Source organism: Physeter macrocephalus, chromosome 4, assembly GCF_002837175.3.
Source record: "Physeter macrocephalus isolate SW-GA chromosome 4, ASM283717v5, whole genome shotgun sequence".
Classification (NCBI taxonomy): Eukaryota; Metazoa; Chordata; class Mammalia; order Artiodactyla; family Physeteridae; genus Physeter; species Physeter macrocephalus.
The window spans coordinates 35,545,135-35,562,312 of NC_041217.1; the positions used below are offsets into that span (position 1 = coordinate 35,545,135).

Genomic DNA, 17,178 nt, shown 5'->3' on the forward strand with positions numbered 1-17,178 from the left:
CTCCACGTTGTACTCCTGTGCTAAAGTTATATCATTCTGTGGCTATCCCCACCTTAGCATGCAAGCTCCATTAGGGCAAAGACTTTGTCTACCCAATTTGTTATCTCTGCATTTGTAGCCTTTAGAAAAATACATGGTACATAGTAGGTACTAATGAAGACATAAATAAATCCATGCATAAGATTCATAAATATTGAGACATATAACAGTATCATTGATTTCCTCCGTAGGGAATTTAGTTTATTCAATATTTATAGTGTGCCTACTATGAACAAGGGGCACATAAAGATAACAAGACAGAGCATTAAGTACTACTACATATGTGATAAAATTAGCTGTAATCCAGTTAAACATTAAGAAAGGGTAGAGAAGCAACTTAAATTGCAATCAGAGTGCAGAGGAAGACAGAAGTCTTTCCTTTCACCACTGGTATTGGCAAGATACGTGCTCATGGACACAGGCTATCCACTTCGTAGGGTAGAAAGGGGATCATGTACAATTAAAATATTTTGGATTCCCAACAGTGGACAAGGAGCAGAACAAATTGATTAATACACTTTCAGAATATAAGTAAGTATAGGGTAAACTGGCAGAGTAAATTAATCCCCAAGTCTCTGAAAATATGTCATCTACAAAGTATGACACAAAAGTACCATTTGTGTCCCAAGAAGAAAAAAAACCTCTCTAATCTTCTTTTCTTCTTTGCCTTGTATTTCTCTTTCCCAAGCTCTGTTTTTTCCTTCTCTTTTTCTAGTTCTGCCATCCAATTAAAGTGGGTGGGATTACTGATGAATATAGTGTTGCCCTGTTTTTTCTTGCAACTGGTAAAGAGGGATGCAATTGCAATATGTATAATATAGGTTTTAGAGTAATTTATATGTGGGCTCTAATCCCAGTTCTATTATTTACTTACTGGATGACCTTAGGCAAGTCTGTTTAACCTCTATCCTGCAGTTTCTTCATCTATAAAATGTTGATAATATTACTTACCTCATACCACTGTTGTGAGAATCAAAATAATAAATTATTGTGCTAGATCTTACTAAATTATAGCAGTTACCATCATCATTATTAGACATTTTGGTGGATACAGATGATGTTTTAAAGTGAATTTAAGAAAAATGCTCCACAGTATGTTTAACCTTGTGCGCAACATTGAGTTTGGTTGGTGATGATGATACTGATGGCCACCTCCAGTGTAGGTCATGGGTGAACTGGGGACAGTAAAAAGGAAAAAAAAGTGAAAACTTCTGAATAATAGCTATCAATGAGAAAAATCTCTATGAGTAGACTATCTAGTCTATGTAGGCAAACGGCAATTTCATGAAAGTGAATTTGTGTTATCGCTATTAACAGCTGGACAGGGACCTTGAAAAATTTGTTGGTGACTACTGTTCTAGTTTCATCTAAAATTTACACTTTCAAATAGCCTATCTCTCAGTTCACTTGAAAAACTATGATATCATTTGATCTCTATCTTCATCTTAAAGAACACCCTCAGTTCCACGAACCCTTGCCCCACTGGTTCTACCTTCCTTTTGCAAGCATTGATTATGCTTCTGATTCACTAGATAAGTGAAAATGATGATGGTATCAAGAAAATGATTTAACATATAGCCCGGGGCTTCTGAACTAGACTAGATGAAAGTGCCCTACCAGGCCCTACACTTAAACATGTACGTATGAATCAGGGTAGTTTAGATATTTTCTCACTGGTTTTTCTTTTTTAAAAATTGTGATTCAGTTTATTATTTTTGTCACTAAATACAACATTATTGAGAATTCACTGAATGCACAGTAAGAAAATACGCAAAGAGATTTCGCACAAAATGTGAATAGTACAGAAGACATAAGATTACGGAAGAAAACTTCTTAAAGGTAAGAGGATATACTAAACAAATTCTTTTCTGATTTAAAATACACTTTGCTTCCTGGGCAGTAATAAACAACTACATGTTGCAGCTCATTCGGGAGACAAATAAAGCTTGTAATTCCATGCTCAGGAGCTCCCATGAATGCCAGTCAGTCGCTGTATTTGGACTACCTCATTTTATTATAAAACTTAGGGGATTTTAAGAGAACAATAAGAAAGTGGGCTGTCTTTCTCAAGTTTCTCAGACAACACCTGCTGCCCACCAGTGGGCCCCTATTTGCTTTAATTGCTAAGATACAAGATTTTGCCTTTAAGCTTTCATGCAAATCCAAGCACACAAAAGAGCAGTAGTACCGTCTCGTACATTAGATTCAGTAGAGTGAGTGGGTCTCTTGAGCCCTATTTAATCTTTTTCTAAAATAATAGACAAATTTGGGGGAGTAATTACTCTAAGCTGTGTCAATCCAAAGGATAAAAAGATATATATTTTGCTGTATGTGGAGGAGAATGGCAGCAAATAGCACCCAAAACCAAATATAATTTCTAGTAAACATATGGAGGAGAAAAATAATCCATAAACTTGATAAATGCTTTTCTATTTAGTTATCTGAGAAAGCCAGGGCACCTTCACCTATACAAGTACATATATATATGTATACACACACACACACACACACACACACATATACATATTGTATATCTATGTTGTGTGTATAGGCATGTGTGTGTGTGTGTGTGTGTGTATACAGATACATATACATACACTTCATAATCTTTGAGGACTTGGCAGCTGGGGTGGAGGTAGGGTCTTTCTTGAAATATTTAAAAATTGTTGATTAAATTTTAGGCCATACCGGATTTGATATACTCAGACCAGATAAACCCCTAAGGATATATCCAAGCACACACACACACAATTCTGGGCATAGTCTGAAGAAAGACAGATTTAACAAATAGCATTTAGTTAGTGTTCTTTTCCTTGCTGTAGGAGAAAGCACCAAGCTGGTCTCATATGTATTTGACTAGGCTTTGTTACAGCTACAGATAAGACTGATAACTCTTTTTATTATTAGGACGATCCCAGTTGCTAGCAATGCAGTTAGTTGTTTCAAAGCCAGAAAAGACACTTGCAGCATCAAATGCCTAAAACCAATTTCTCAGTAAAATCTACAGCCCCCCTTCCAATCTCTTTCCATAACTGTTGCTAAAAATACTTTCATGAGATATTTTGTCATTTGATTCATGTTTTAACTTTATAAACTAACTCATTTATAAAACCCTGGAAAATGCTCATTAATGTAATAATAAAAGAATAGATTTTTCCCTTTAATGCAACTCTCTAACACACATTCTTAAACCCCATGTCACCTGATATAGCATTTATATTTTATCATATAACTCGTGTATGAATGCATAGAGCTGCCATTTTTTAAACTAAAAAATATTAGGAGTTCACTGTCTTTTTGGATTTCTTTTAAGGCCTTTCAGTACAGCCAAGCTGAAGTAATAATATCTATGCATGGTTTTGTTATTATGGTAATAACAAGTTCTAGCTTATAATAATACATAGTACTTAGTTGGGACTAGGAACAATGATATACCACTTTTTAGTAATTGGTAAATAGTATGTTTCTAATTTAACTAGAAATTAGAAAGAGAAAAAATATTTTTTCATATATACAAAACATATTCTATTTAATAAAGTATATGCATAAAATTATATATTGGATAAGAAGCAAAATTAAAAAGAAAACAGCTTATAATATTCCTGGTAATCAGATGCATAAAATTATATATTGGATAAGAAGCAAAATTAAAAAGAAAACAGCTTATAATTATATTCCTGGTAATCAGAGTTCCTAAATATAAAAACAACAAATGCCTTGCCATTTAAAAAAATTAGCACATTATACAACTGTTACACACTTCAGAGGAAATAAAGATCTTGTGACACTGTTCTGAGGAATCTAATCTTCACATTTATAAAAATTGAAGGCCTAATTTTGCAAATACAACTTTTAAGCTGTATGAGCAAATTTAACTTACATGGAAGGCACAGGATGACATCACGTTGAAGAACGTACCTGTAAATTTCATAAAATCTAGTCACAAGTCACTAGAAACTTCTTAAGGAATCTCAGAACTGTTTTTAACATGATGTTCTGATGCAAACTTAGAACTGGAGAGTCTTTAGATCACAAATACAAATTGAAGTAAGAGTGAAGAGAACTGTTTCTTATTTGAATGCTACCTGCTTTATGCAGTGTTGGTTACTAAGTACTTAGAGCAGACGATTAAAATTTTCTTTAACTTGAATTGTTTTCAATTTTCAACAGCTTATTCACTATATTTTTTTTAGTTTGTAAAAAATGTATTTTCACATTACTACAATTTTAAAGAGTCAACCATTGAAAGAGATTTTAAAGTGAAGTCCTGCTCTATTAGCTTCCTACATTGGAATACAAGAATACAGGAAGTGCTTTCAACAGAAAGTTACATGGTCTACAGTACAACCTGTCTAGAAGACTTGCAAAGGACCAGTACAGTAACTTGGTCTCTTTGGATCAGGCAAAATCAGAGGCAACTGAAGAAGTGGGCTTTTCTTAAAATAACACATAAAAAACATTCCCTTATGAAAATGAATACTTGCTTGCACTTAGATTTAGTGCTATTGAGAAGAACTGAGGCACAACAAAACTAAGTGCACAAAAGGAAAATATCTGAAATAAAATGATCTTCAATGTGATTGAAACCTTTCACCATTAGATCTGACTGACAACGCTGGAGAACGACTTTCTCATATTAAAGAACATTATGAACACCAGGGATGAGCCAGTCAAAATATGTCTTGTGTATAATATGTAGGGTGACCTAAAAGGGTGCTGCAACTAAAAATTCTGATTTTCAAAATCATTTATAATTTTGATTTTTCATAAAATTATTGGCTCTTTTGCTAAAGTAAAATTAACTTCAAACCAAAAGGATGCTCTTAACGCTCTGGAGGACTGTTTAAGAAAGATGAAAGTTTCTCATTTTCTCAAATGAGAAAAAAGCTCTACTAGAGACACTTCTTTTCTTCATTTATGTCAGTATTAGATGTTCTTTCCACAGAATTTAAAGCATTTGGGTAGAATGTTAAAGATGATTCTTCAAAGAATAGATCTTCCCATGGTGACTCGGTAAGAAGAGTAATGTTGTACTCAGAAATGATGCTGCCTTGAACTGCAATTGCTCATTAATCCTAGTCATCACGACTCTAGCAACGCGTGCCATCTACATACTTGCTGTCCTTTCGACTCTTTCATTTCAGTCCAGTGATTGAGTTCCTCTTCTCCAGAGCTGTTCAGACCTAAAGAAATCCAGCCTATCATCTCTTTTCTTTTCATGCTGCGTTTGTTATACACAGACAGTATGAGTGTCACATCAGAGAGTTGAAATAGGGCCACTTGAAAAACAAAAGTTTCCTTGTATACTGGATTTGGCTGCCCTCTGCGGATGGATGTCTTGCATTTGGACATCTCTTGACCCATGGAATTCAGGAGAGTTAATTTAACATATGTATCTACAGAAAAAAACAACATACCACAAATATCATTTGAAACAAACTCAAAACGTCTTTCTTGTAACACTTGCTGAGAAGATTAAGTGTTTATACTTTATAAGGATATGGTGTATACCATGTTTAGTAGAAATCCAATAATTCCATTTTGATTAAATGATAATAAAATGTGACAAGTACAGAGAATGCTAAGTAGGCATAAAATCTTTGGGGGGTAATCGTATCTTAACCTCACTATTTCTGCATTATAGTTAGAATTTAAAGGTATACCTCATAATCCTTCCTCCACCCTCCCACCCCCATCCTTGACCTCCCACTACCCGCCCTTCCCATCCCCACCCCCGTTCAGCTTCACTAAGCAGGACATCATAGCATTAATAAACACTTAGCAAGCTCAATTAGCCACAACACTGTAAAGCATTCCACTGTGCTTTCAGAGTGTAAGAATAAACAAACGAATAGAAATGAAGGCAAATGGTAAGGAGGAAAAGAGAAAGACAAGAATGCAAAGCTGACATCAAAACAGCTTAGGATGAAATGTCAAAAAAATCTCTGCATGGATGTGGTTTTTAAATATATTTTTAAAACATTTAAGGGCCAAAATGAAGCCAAATGCACTAAGGGCTCAAAGTTTAGCAAATCAAGTAAAACTTTTTCCTGGTTTCATGCAAGAATACATTTAATGTGCTTTTTGGATAGTTAAATACTACAGGATTCCTTTTTGGCACAATTTAATGTGAAATTTTAGGTATGGTATCTTAACTATTTTCATGAATTATAAAAAAAAAATTGATATGATGTTTAGTGTACCAAGTGAAACATAACAATTCATTACCTGGTTACTTGGGAGAAAAACCCTCTTTTCAAACAACTGTGTTTTCAAGTTCTTTAGACTCATGCAAATTATCTTCAGCATGTCGATCCATCATGTGTACTTCATATCAAAATTTCAATTAATTTTAATGAAAATTGCAATATTTCTCATGAAATATCTATTTCTACTTATGAATCAAAATATAATGAATGAAAAAATAAACCTTTAATTTAAAAAGTTTTGCTAGTTTTATAGATACTCTGAATACCATCATCCATAATCAGAGATAAATTCTAAGTTAGTTTTATTTAAAGTACCACAGATAATAAATGTGCATTTTTTTGGGAAATCAACATGGTGGACAGCTTCACTGCTGGCAAGTTTTAGGGTATTTTGTTTTTGCATGAAAAGACAACATCCAATTAGCCTCTACAGGAACTCACCTCGGATTATATAAACCTGTCCACCTATCAAGTGTTTTAGACAACAGAACAGTCCATCTGACAACAGGGGGTGGAAAGCAGTAAAAGAAATAATGACCAGATGTCAATTGTTGGGTGAAAGAGGGTCAAAGGTTAGAATTAAAGAGGAAACACTGTTCACTGGAGTGGAAGAACACAAAACTTTAGCATTTTAATTCAGGTAGAGGGTTGTAAAAAGGGTATGTTGGGTAAATTTCATGGAATGAGAATTTTTAAGGTCATTGTGTAATCTTAAACAAAAATTACACTGTTTTAAAGGGGGACACCTTTATAATGATATATTCTGGGTCTAAAGCACATTGAACATAGAATCATGCAAGTTATCGGACCATAAAAGACTGAATAAAAAGTCATTAAAGGATCATTATTATTTTTTTTCTAAATTTTTAAGTTTATCCATGCAATATTTAACATTTCAAACACTTTTTTTTACTCCCAATGTAATATAAAATTAAGTTATGCAAAATAAAATAGAACTACCAAAATTTTTGTTCTTGAATGTTACCACTGTTCCTTTGGGATAAAAATTGGATTAGTCAGTCTATAACATAGTTCAAAGTTTAGAACCGAGGTATATATGAAGGGTCACAATCTTATATACAATAGACAAACTGATAAAACTGTCATATTTTACTTTATAAATACTCTACTTCATATAATTAGTTTTAATGTTGACTTATATTTACCTACTAGTTACTTCCCAGCTAATACCGTGAACTGTTCTCCTACTGAAGATCTAATTCTAAAATAATGGAAATTGCTATAACCTATTCTTTAACCTGATAGATCTACTACTCTATGTTATGGATGCAAATCTCTCTTAACTTGTTTATTGTCCACCCCTACCTCCACCCACCCACTGCTTCATTTTAGTTCTGATTAGTGTTTCTCTGTTTCTTTCAGAGTGGGTTCAGCAAGGACAGAAAGGCAAATCTGTCATTTCATTCTGCTGCTTTCTAGCATTTCAAGTTAAAGATTTGTCAAAAAATTAAACTATTAGCTAAAGCAGGAATTGCAAACTGACAGCTTGTGGCTGAATGTAACCCCAAATAATAGACCGTGTTCAAAAATTTTGAATCTGAATGTCTTAAGGCAGGGTATGCACCCCTGCCTTTATCACAGGCCTCTCCATGCTCCTTCTCTTTCATCTACAAATTCTGCTCATTTAAGTTACTTCCCAGGCCATTTGAGTTTGCATTCCTAGTGTGGATTAATGAAGATAACCAAGTCACACTTCCAAAGCTCTTTACTCTAGTAATTGCTTTTTTCCACCCTCTGAATGTTTCCTTCTGAAAGGAAAAAGGGGACAATAATAATTCCATCCTTTTTATGTGCCTTTATCCGATCTGAGTATCACAGTTACCCTGTGAGAAACACAACCTTAATTTTCCATATAAGGAAACAGCCTTAGGGAAGTTAGGTCACTCGTCCAAGGGTAGAAATAGAAATCTAATTTTGGCCTTCTGACGTTTAATGAAGGGACAGATACATTGCATGATGTATGTAAGAAGTGAGGTTTCCAGTACTACTGAGGGCACACTAAATATATTTTTATGACTTTTCACTTTGATTGAAAAAATAATTTTTAGGATATTTAGAAGTAAAGTTAATTCAAGGGTGGAAAAAGTTTCCCCTCCAACAATTATTTGATACTTGGAGTGAAATATTGCTTCAAGCAAGTCTGTGAGAAATTGTTAAACAAATTTAAGGTTGCCATTATTATTCAAGATTTCCTTTCAAATTTTGAGTTTAGGCTGTTATTAACAGCTTTAATTTTAGAGAAATATAACGAGGCTGCTACTTTCCCAGTTTATTTCTACAGATAACAATAAACAATTTTGGAGGTATACTGCGCGACAATTTCTCTGTGCATAACCTATCCCCAGCCTCCTGAGTTGGGTGAGAGATAAGGAGAGAGAAGAGTGAGAGGCATATAGACAGGGCAGAGGTATCTATACCATCTAGCTTTCCTTTCCTAGCATCGAGCATAAATATCAAACTATTCCTTATTCTGTTTGTCCTGGTAAAAGCAAAGCACATTCCATTTAAGAAAAGATTCAGCTGGCAGTACTGATTTATAATTTTAAAGGAGGAAAAATGTGAAGAAACAGTTTTTTATTAAATTGTTAAGGGAGAAAAGAAGGAAAAATATAGAAGTATATACATTAGTTCATAGTACTGCATGCAGACAGAAAACATGACATCGATCTTCAGTTAAAAACAACAGCTATAAGCATTCCTCATCGTATTTGTGGAATGTTACTACCTTTAAAAAAACCTGTAACTTTTTCTGGCATTAGAAGATAATGGCTATGATAGGGCTAATTCATTCTGCAGATGCTGAAAAAGTTAAAGTCTTGTCACCTTACAATTAATATTTTGAATTTCAGATCTTTCTACTTCCCAAATGGCTGGAAATAGAAAACATGAAACAGATTAGCTGATGATTAAACCATCATTGATTGGTTAAGACTAAATGATAGGACTGAAACCCCTACACTGCGAGTCTCATAAGTACAGAAAACACTAGAATTAAGAAAAATATTTTTCACTCACTGGGTGGTCTGTTTGCTGCCAAGTTTTTGAAGTGGCTGCCTTTTATCACTTCTGCTGATAGTCTTCCAGTTGTGGCATTATAAAGCAGGCCAATGAGAATTTCTGGAACTGAGCCATGTTCAAGAGACTGACAGGAGGATGTACTTTCACTACAGGAGACTTCTGACACGCTCATTTGGGAGTTACAGCCCTGCAATCAAAAATGAAATCTTTATAGTATTATGTAAAAAAAGATATATTAATAGATACATTGGTAATGCCCTGTTTATTGGAATTAGGTAGATAAGTCATGATAAAAACAAGAGTTGTAAGCATAATTCCCAAAACACTAGATTAGAAATGTTCTTAGCATATTTTAGTTCCTGGATCTCTTTTCATTATACAGCAGTCAAAGGAATGACAGGAGATGAGAAGGTCTCATAAATTCTTGCATGTTTGGATACAAATCAGAGAAGATAAATTTCTTAAACTCACAGGTGTCAATGAACTCTTTCCTGAATGTAAAAAGTTGTTGAAAAGATGTATTGACCTTAAAAGACCAACACAGATTCAGACTCAATTACATTAAATGTAAATGTCTTAACTGTCCTTTAAAGACAAAGATTGGCAGACTTTGATTAAATAAACACAAAATCTGCTACTTATAAGTCAATATGTAAAACACTGATATACAGAAATTGAAAAAAAAAGGGTGGGAAAATATTTACCATGCAAATAATAACCAGAAGAAAATCAGTGTAACTACATTAGTATCAGCCAAGGTTAGCTTTAAGGCAGTAACTATTACTAGAGATAAAGAGGAAAACTGCAAACTTACCAGGAAGATAAAGTAATTCCAAATTTGCATTATTTAATAACATGGGCTCAAAATAAAAGAAGCAAAAATTGCCAGAACTAGAAAGAGAAATAGGCAAATCCACAACCAGTGGGGTTGTCCACATACTCCTTTCAGTAACTGACCAAACAAGCAGGCAAATAAATACAGTAATGATGTAGAAGATTCGAATATCACAATAAGTAAAACTGACCTAATGGTCCTAATGCAGAATACTCCATCCTACAACTATAAATCATACATTTTCTCAAGCATGCAGTGGATTTTTTACAAAAATATTTATTAAAAAAGCAAACGGGAACTTCCCTGGTGGCACAGTGGTTAAGAATCCGCCTGCCAACGCAGGGGACACAGGTTTGATCCCTGGTTTGAGAAGATCCCACATGCCACAGAGCAACTAAGCCTGTGAGCCACAACTACTGAAGCCCATGTGCCTAGAGCCCGTGCTCCGTAACAAGAGGAGCGCACCACAATGAAGAGTAGCCCCCACTTGCTGCAACTAGAGAAAGCCTGCGTGCAGCAACAAAGACCCAATGCAGCCAAAAACAAACAAACAAATTAATTAATTAATTAATTAAAAAAAGCAAATGAATTTCAAACGATGTAAATCATTCAGAATGTGTTTTGAATCAGCTAGAAATCCAAACTAAGTTCTAGTGGAGAAAATGCATAAATTTGGAAATTAAGGATACAAATATAAATAATCCATGGGTAACTAAATGATAATGAAAATAAGTTATTTGAAAAGATTAGTAAAAATAGATAAATGTTAGTCCAATTAAGAAAAAAAGAGACAAGGCACAAATGAAAAAATATCAGGAATGAAAAAAGACACTACTACATATTCTATAGGCCATGAAAAGATTTTTAAAAAATGAGTAAGAACAGCTTTCTTCCAACAAATTTGAAATTTTGACGAAATGGACATATTCCTAGAATAGTACAACTAAGCAAAATGGACACAAGAAGAAATAGAATATCTGAACAGTCTTACTGAAGAAATTGAATTTGCAGTTAAAAACCTTTCCAAAACCAACAAAATAAAACTCAAAAACTTTAGCTGGATGGCTACAATAGTGAATTCTAATTAATAATATTAGTCTTATGCAAACTCTTTCAGATAACAGGAAAAGAGGAAACACTCCCCAGTTTCCTGTAAGAAACTAGCAAAACCTAAAACCAAAACCTGACAAGGACATTATTAAAAAATTACAGGATTTTCTCATTCATAAACTTAGATTCAAAACTCTAAATAAACGCTGAGCAAACCAAATCGAGCAACATGTAACATCATACTTAATTTTTTTTAATGTTTCCCCTTTGAAATTGGGATGTGACAATGATGTCAACTATTACCCCTTCTAATCAGCATTGCACTGGAGATTCCAGCCAGTGAAGGTCCTAGCCTTATGAAAGGCAATAAAATGAAATAAAAGGTAAAATGACTTGGACTGTCCTTATGTGCATACTATATAGCTATGCACACGTGAAATCTAATCAGCTCCACAGAGGTATTACAGTTGCCTGCAAAGGTAAAATTTAAGAATCCATATATTGCTATATACCAGGAACAAATCCGAAAATAACATTTATTTCAAAATAACATTTATTACAACATAAAATATAAAACATCTAGGAATAAATATACAAATGACATGCAAGGACTCTATACAGAAAACTATGACTATTATTGAGAGAAATTTAGAAGTGCTATATATAAATCATATATGTTATGAATTATAAGGTTCAATTTTGCAATACTGTCTCCAAATTGATGGATTAAATGCAATCATAATCAAGATCTCAACAGGTTTCTTTGTGGAACTTGACAAGCTAATTCTAAAATGTATGCAGTATATATACACAATGAAATATCATTTAGTCTTAAAAAAAGAAGGAAATCTGCCATATGTGAGAACACGGATGAACCTGGAGGACATTATGCTAAGTGAAATAAGTCAGTCACAGACAAATACTGTGTGGTTCCATTTATATGCGATATCTAAAATAGTCAGTCATAGGAGCAGAGAGTAGAATGGGGGTTGCTAGGGGCTGGAGGAGGGGGAAACGGAGAGTTGCTGTTCAATGGGTATAAAGTTTCAGTTCTGCAAGATGATTAAGTTCCAGAGATCTGTTGTACAACATTATATCTACAGTTAACAATATTGTACACTTAAAATTTGTTAAAGGGTAGATACCGTGTTAAATGTTCTTACCACAATAAAAATAATAAAATAAATTACAAGATAGGGGGCTCTGCTCTACTGAGTATCAAAAGTTATAATAAAGGTACATTATTTAAGACAATGCGATAAAACAATGTCTAAGAGACTGTTAAATAGAAAGTCCACTAATTAATCCATGCATAATAGACAGTTAATTTACAACAAAGGTGGAACACCTCTGAAACACATATATTTCACAAGTAGCTCAAATCCCAAATATGTAAAGAATACCTATAAATCAATAAGAAAAAGACAACACAATATAAAAACACTTGACAGATACTTGAACCAGCACTTTCACAAAAGAATGGTCAATAAATATGTGAAATGATGTTCAACTTCATTACTAATCAAGGAAAAGGAAATTAAAACCATGAGCTAACACTACACAACAAATAGCCGGGCTAAAACAATAGTGTGGTGAGGACACAGAGAAATGGGAAGTCTCATATTCCAATGGTTATAGTGTAAAGTGATATGTTTTTTTAAAATGTTAAAAATACACATACCATACCACCTGTCAATTCCATATATATACATCTCGATCAGGAATATGTGCAATGTTTACCAAGAGACATATGAAAGTACGTCCATAGTAGCATTATTTATAATGACCCCAAAGAGTGGAACGGATAAACAATTTGTGGTGACTTCATATAATTCAGCAACTATACTGTACATACAGTATATATACACTATACAGCAGTGAAACTAATTATAACTACATTTACAAACATGATTTTGAGTGCAAAATGTTGAACCTAAAAGGATATTTAGCTGTATGGTTCCATTTATGTAAATTTCAACAACAAAAAACAAAACAAAAACCAAATAAAGACCAGGCAAAACTAAACCATAGTATTTCAGATGCATGAATAGGTGGTAAAACTATAAAGAGAGCAAGAAAGTGATTAATTTAAAAGTCAAAATTGTGGTTAACTCTAGGGGTGGGGAGAGAAGAAATAGTGATTAGGAAGGACATGGAGGCTTCTGAGGGGTACTGGTAATGTTTTATTTCTTGACCTGGACGGTAGTTAGATGGGTTGTACATTTCTGCCTTTTACACTTTTCTACTATGTGTTTGCTTTCACAAGAAAAAAGGTTTAATGAAAGAATTGCATGATACGCGTATACAACATATACAAATTAACAATAATAAAAATGTTTAGGACTTTCTTTGAACATTCCTAAAGGGATTCACTCCATGAGTTAAAAAAAAGAGACTATAATACTATTTTCTATAACAAGTTTTTAGATTTAAAAATTACAGATTTAGATTTTTAGATTTAAAAAATCTAAAAATGTCTTATACAAGTCTTCAAGTTTGAATCTAGGTTGGCCTATCCAAGTAATCAAGGAGAATTAATACATACTTGGTGACTGAATTAGCTCACGGTACTAATATTCAGAGGGATAAAAATCTCGTATTTTCAAATCTAACTCTAAACCATAGAGGAGAAAACCAAAAGGAAGATAAATCTCATACTCCTAAATCATGGGTACACAAAACACATAGTTTGGTATGTTTTCATGACAGTTGGAGGAGAAAACATAATTTTAGTAAGTTTCAATTAGGATATATCATCACTTATGAAAATAGTGTCAAAAACATGCTCAAGCACATTTGGTGCATTTGCTACATTAGGCTATTATACTAGCAGCATCTGTTAGAATACTGTGAAATACATTTTTCATAGTATAGCATTTTTCATATTAACCAACTGTCAGATAATAAGATGTGAATCTAATATTTTCTTATCAACACAGAGGTCATATTGCCAATTTTGTGCAACAAAGTGATGTCCCGAGAAAGTCTTGGGAAAGGTCTTTCTTGCTCCTGAGAAAAACAGATAACTTATCTCCCTGCTTTACTGCTGCAAAAATGTCCTTGTCTCTAAGCCCAACAAAAAAAAGCAAGAGAGATAAGATTCTTGGTGATCACATTCTATTTTAGTAAGCCCAGCTGAAATACAGTAGTATTTAACAGAAAAAACAAAAACCAAAAAACTATTGTCTGAAGAGTTCATTCTGAATTTATACCTTAGAAAAAGTGCTAATCTCATGGTCTTTCTATTGCCATCAGTGTAACTGCCTATTCAGGGTTGGTATAGGTGTGGCAATCCAAGGGGATCACTGATTACAACGAAAGCAGTATAGAATAACTATATAAATAGAGCAACTGCAGTAAAGACAAATTAAATACAGATACTATATACTCAAGTGGCATCTTTCCTCCAACTATTCCTCAGGGCATGCTGCTCCATTCAGTGTGTATTCAGGAATCTCTACCTACTCTCAGTGCAGACCCCATCATTAATTTATAATTGAGGCTTCCCTAGGTGGCAGTAACTGCAGGTGATTAACCCAAAGTCAAACAAATCCCAATCATAATTGGGTCTACTTAAAGGAATCGTCCCATAGGCTCCCTAAAGTAAAAGTATAACTTCCTCCCATCTAACATAATACTTTCGTTTTTAATACTTCTTCTCTTTCCTCCTGAGTCCTCTGCCCTAGGGTGAAGGATTATAAGCAATTCTGTAAAAGTAGAAAAAAAATTATTTAATTTTTCAGAAAAGTGAATAAACTCTATATAAATGTTTACCATAAGCAGAATTAGTACTTATGGCAGCCATTACATGTCTGTACTGGTGCTAACAGGTTAAAATCAGGTAGGAACTTGTAAATATAGAGAGAAAAAAGTAAGATTGAAAATACAACAGAACTCCTATTAAGTAAACATATGGGGCTTTTTATTAATACTAAACTGCCTCCACCTTACCTGTAACCACTTCTACTCAGTACCTTTAAGGTAAAACTGCTGAACTCTACAATGATAATTATTATGAATTTGAATATTTTCTGTTGAATTTATTTTTCACTGTGGCTAGAAGAAATTTTCTGTTTTTTAAGGTGATTTGACCCCAAACGCTTCCATTATACTCTCCTGGAAATGGAGCGATGAGGGCACTGAAGTGTAACCAGAGGGCAGCCACCTGCTGCACACCTGGTGAGCTGCGTCTCCAATAGGGGTGCTCGCTCCTCAGGGGCCCTTCCCTAGCCCCAAGGCACTGAGTGCCTATCAGACAAGGTAAGGAGGAGATAACCAGAGGCAATTTCAGGAAGGAGAAAGCAAGAACAGCACAGCTGCTCCAAATCTTACCCCGATTCCACTTCCACACCCTCCCCAATCCAGTGTAAAGGAGAGCCATTCTGTATTTTGGTAGAGGTAAAAACACACCCATTGACTCTAAAGGATAACTTACTGGGATGAGCAGTGGATGGGTAGATAGTTTAAATTTCAGTGGTGTGGAATCAGGATGCTTTTGGTTGCAAGTGACAGACAATGGCTACTGGCGGGGGAAGAAGTGGCCCTCCCAGGAAGGGTCTGCCCCAAAACAACAGGGTACAGAGGCCATCAAGAGCTCCCAACCAAAAACACAGGAGGGACAGAAACAGAAAGCATCCAAAAGTAAGGACAGAGAGCTGGATGGCAGCAGCAAGCCCTCCTGTCGTCTATGGGCCCCTGCACTTCCACTAGGATTCAGCCTGCAGAACATCAGGCTGTCTCCCTCCCTCCAGGGAAGCCTGGTGCTGAGAAGCTTCAGGCACTTAACCACCAAACTGCTACCAAATTTAACTGGCTTAAAAGACACAAGGGAATTTACTGGTTTCTGTCATATAATAGTTAATACAAGGGTAGTTTCAGGTGCTCACTGATCCAGGCTTCAACCCATGTCGCTAGGAAACAGTTCTCCTCCATTCCCTGGGCTTGTTTCCCAAATTTGGCTTTATTCTCAGGTAGACTCTTCGCTCCAAGTTGCCAGAGTTTTCAGTGGCTCTGAGTGTTGTGGGAAAGAGGAAGACAGCATCCTCATTGCTCCCACCAAAACCCTAGAACTCACTAGTTAAGGCCCGTGAGATCTAATTCTGGGCTTTGGAATGAAGTCACTTCATCCAAAGTACAGGAGCAAGTTGGTCTCCCAAGCAAAATCTGGATACTGTGGCCACAGAAGACATGGATGCTAGGCAGAAAAAACAGATGTCTACTACAGAGCCTATTCAACTGACTTGTTTGCCCTGCTTTTTTTCCCCTTGGCCTTCAGTAAGGACTATCACCCCTGCTACTGAGGGGTTGCACCAACTGTGACTACTTCCCTCTGTCTCTTTGCTGGGTTTGGTCTGAGGGCCTTAGCCTTGCAAGAACCAAGGAAGAGGAAAAGATGGTTCAGTGAAAGGGAATGTTACTATACTCAGGGAACACAGTATACCTGATATACAGGTTAGCTAATGAAGAGTGGAAAAAAAAGTAGAAAATTCTCATTTTCTCTTTCATACAGAAAGTTGTTTCATATTAACACTGAAAACTTATTGATAAGATTTAAAATACAGCAAAAATTGTAAAACAAAAACAAAATCTTTTCTATTACTAATGTTTGAATATATCATCACGGAGAAATGGTCATAAAAACTCCTGCTCTTATCAAAATGGTCATAAAAACTCCTGTTCTTATCAAAACTCCTGCTCTTATCAGAAATTTTGCATGTATACACATGCACATATTATTTTTTGCTACATTCAATACGAACATATTTAAATTGGCATTTCTGCACACATGCTTGTGAGATTGGTTTACTCCCTGGTGGCGCAGTGGTTGAGAGTCCGCCTGCTGATGCAGGGGACACGGGTTTGTGCCCCGGTCTGGGAAGATCCCACCTGCCGCGGAGCGGCTGGGCCCGTGAGCCATGGCCGCTGAGCCTGCGCGTCTGGAGCCTGTGCTCCGCAACGGGAGAGGCCACAGCGGTGAGAGGCCCGCGTATCGCAAAAAAAAAAAAG

At 35.1% G+C, this 17,178-nt stretch overlaps 1 protein-coding gene across 4 annotated transcripts in view; it reads right to left on the reverse strand.

Annotated features, from left to right (window-relative positions):
* Positions 1-304: 304 nt before the first annotated feature.
* SYT14 (synaptotagmin 14) overlaps positions 305-17,178 on the reverse strand; it is a 236,577-nt gene continuing 219,703 nt past the window's right edge. For 3 of the 4 annotated variants that reach the window (XM_024133832.2, XM_028488488.1, XM_055084099.1), the window contains 2 exons: positions 9,285-9,474; positions 4,459-5,435 (listed from right to left, as the gene is read on the reverse strand). In XM_024133832.2, coding sequence (XP_023989600.1) covers positions 5,122-5,435; positions 9,285-9,474 — 504 coding nt within the window. In that variant the 3' untranslated portion in view covers positions 4,459-5,121. Of the gene's footprint in view, positions 1,215-4,458; positions 5,436-9,284; positions 9,475-17,178 lie in introns of those variants that run through there. The other variant, XM_028488489.1, reaches the window with a different exon arrangement.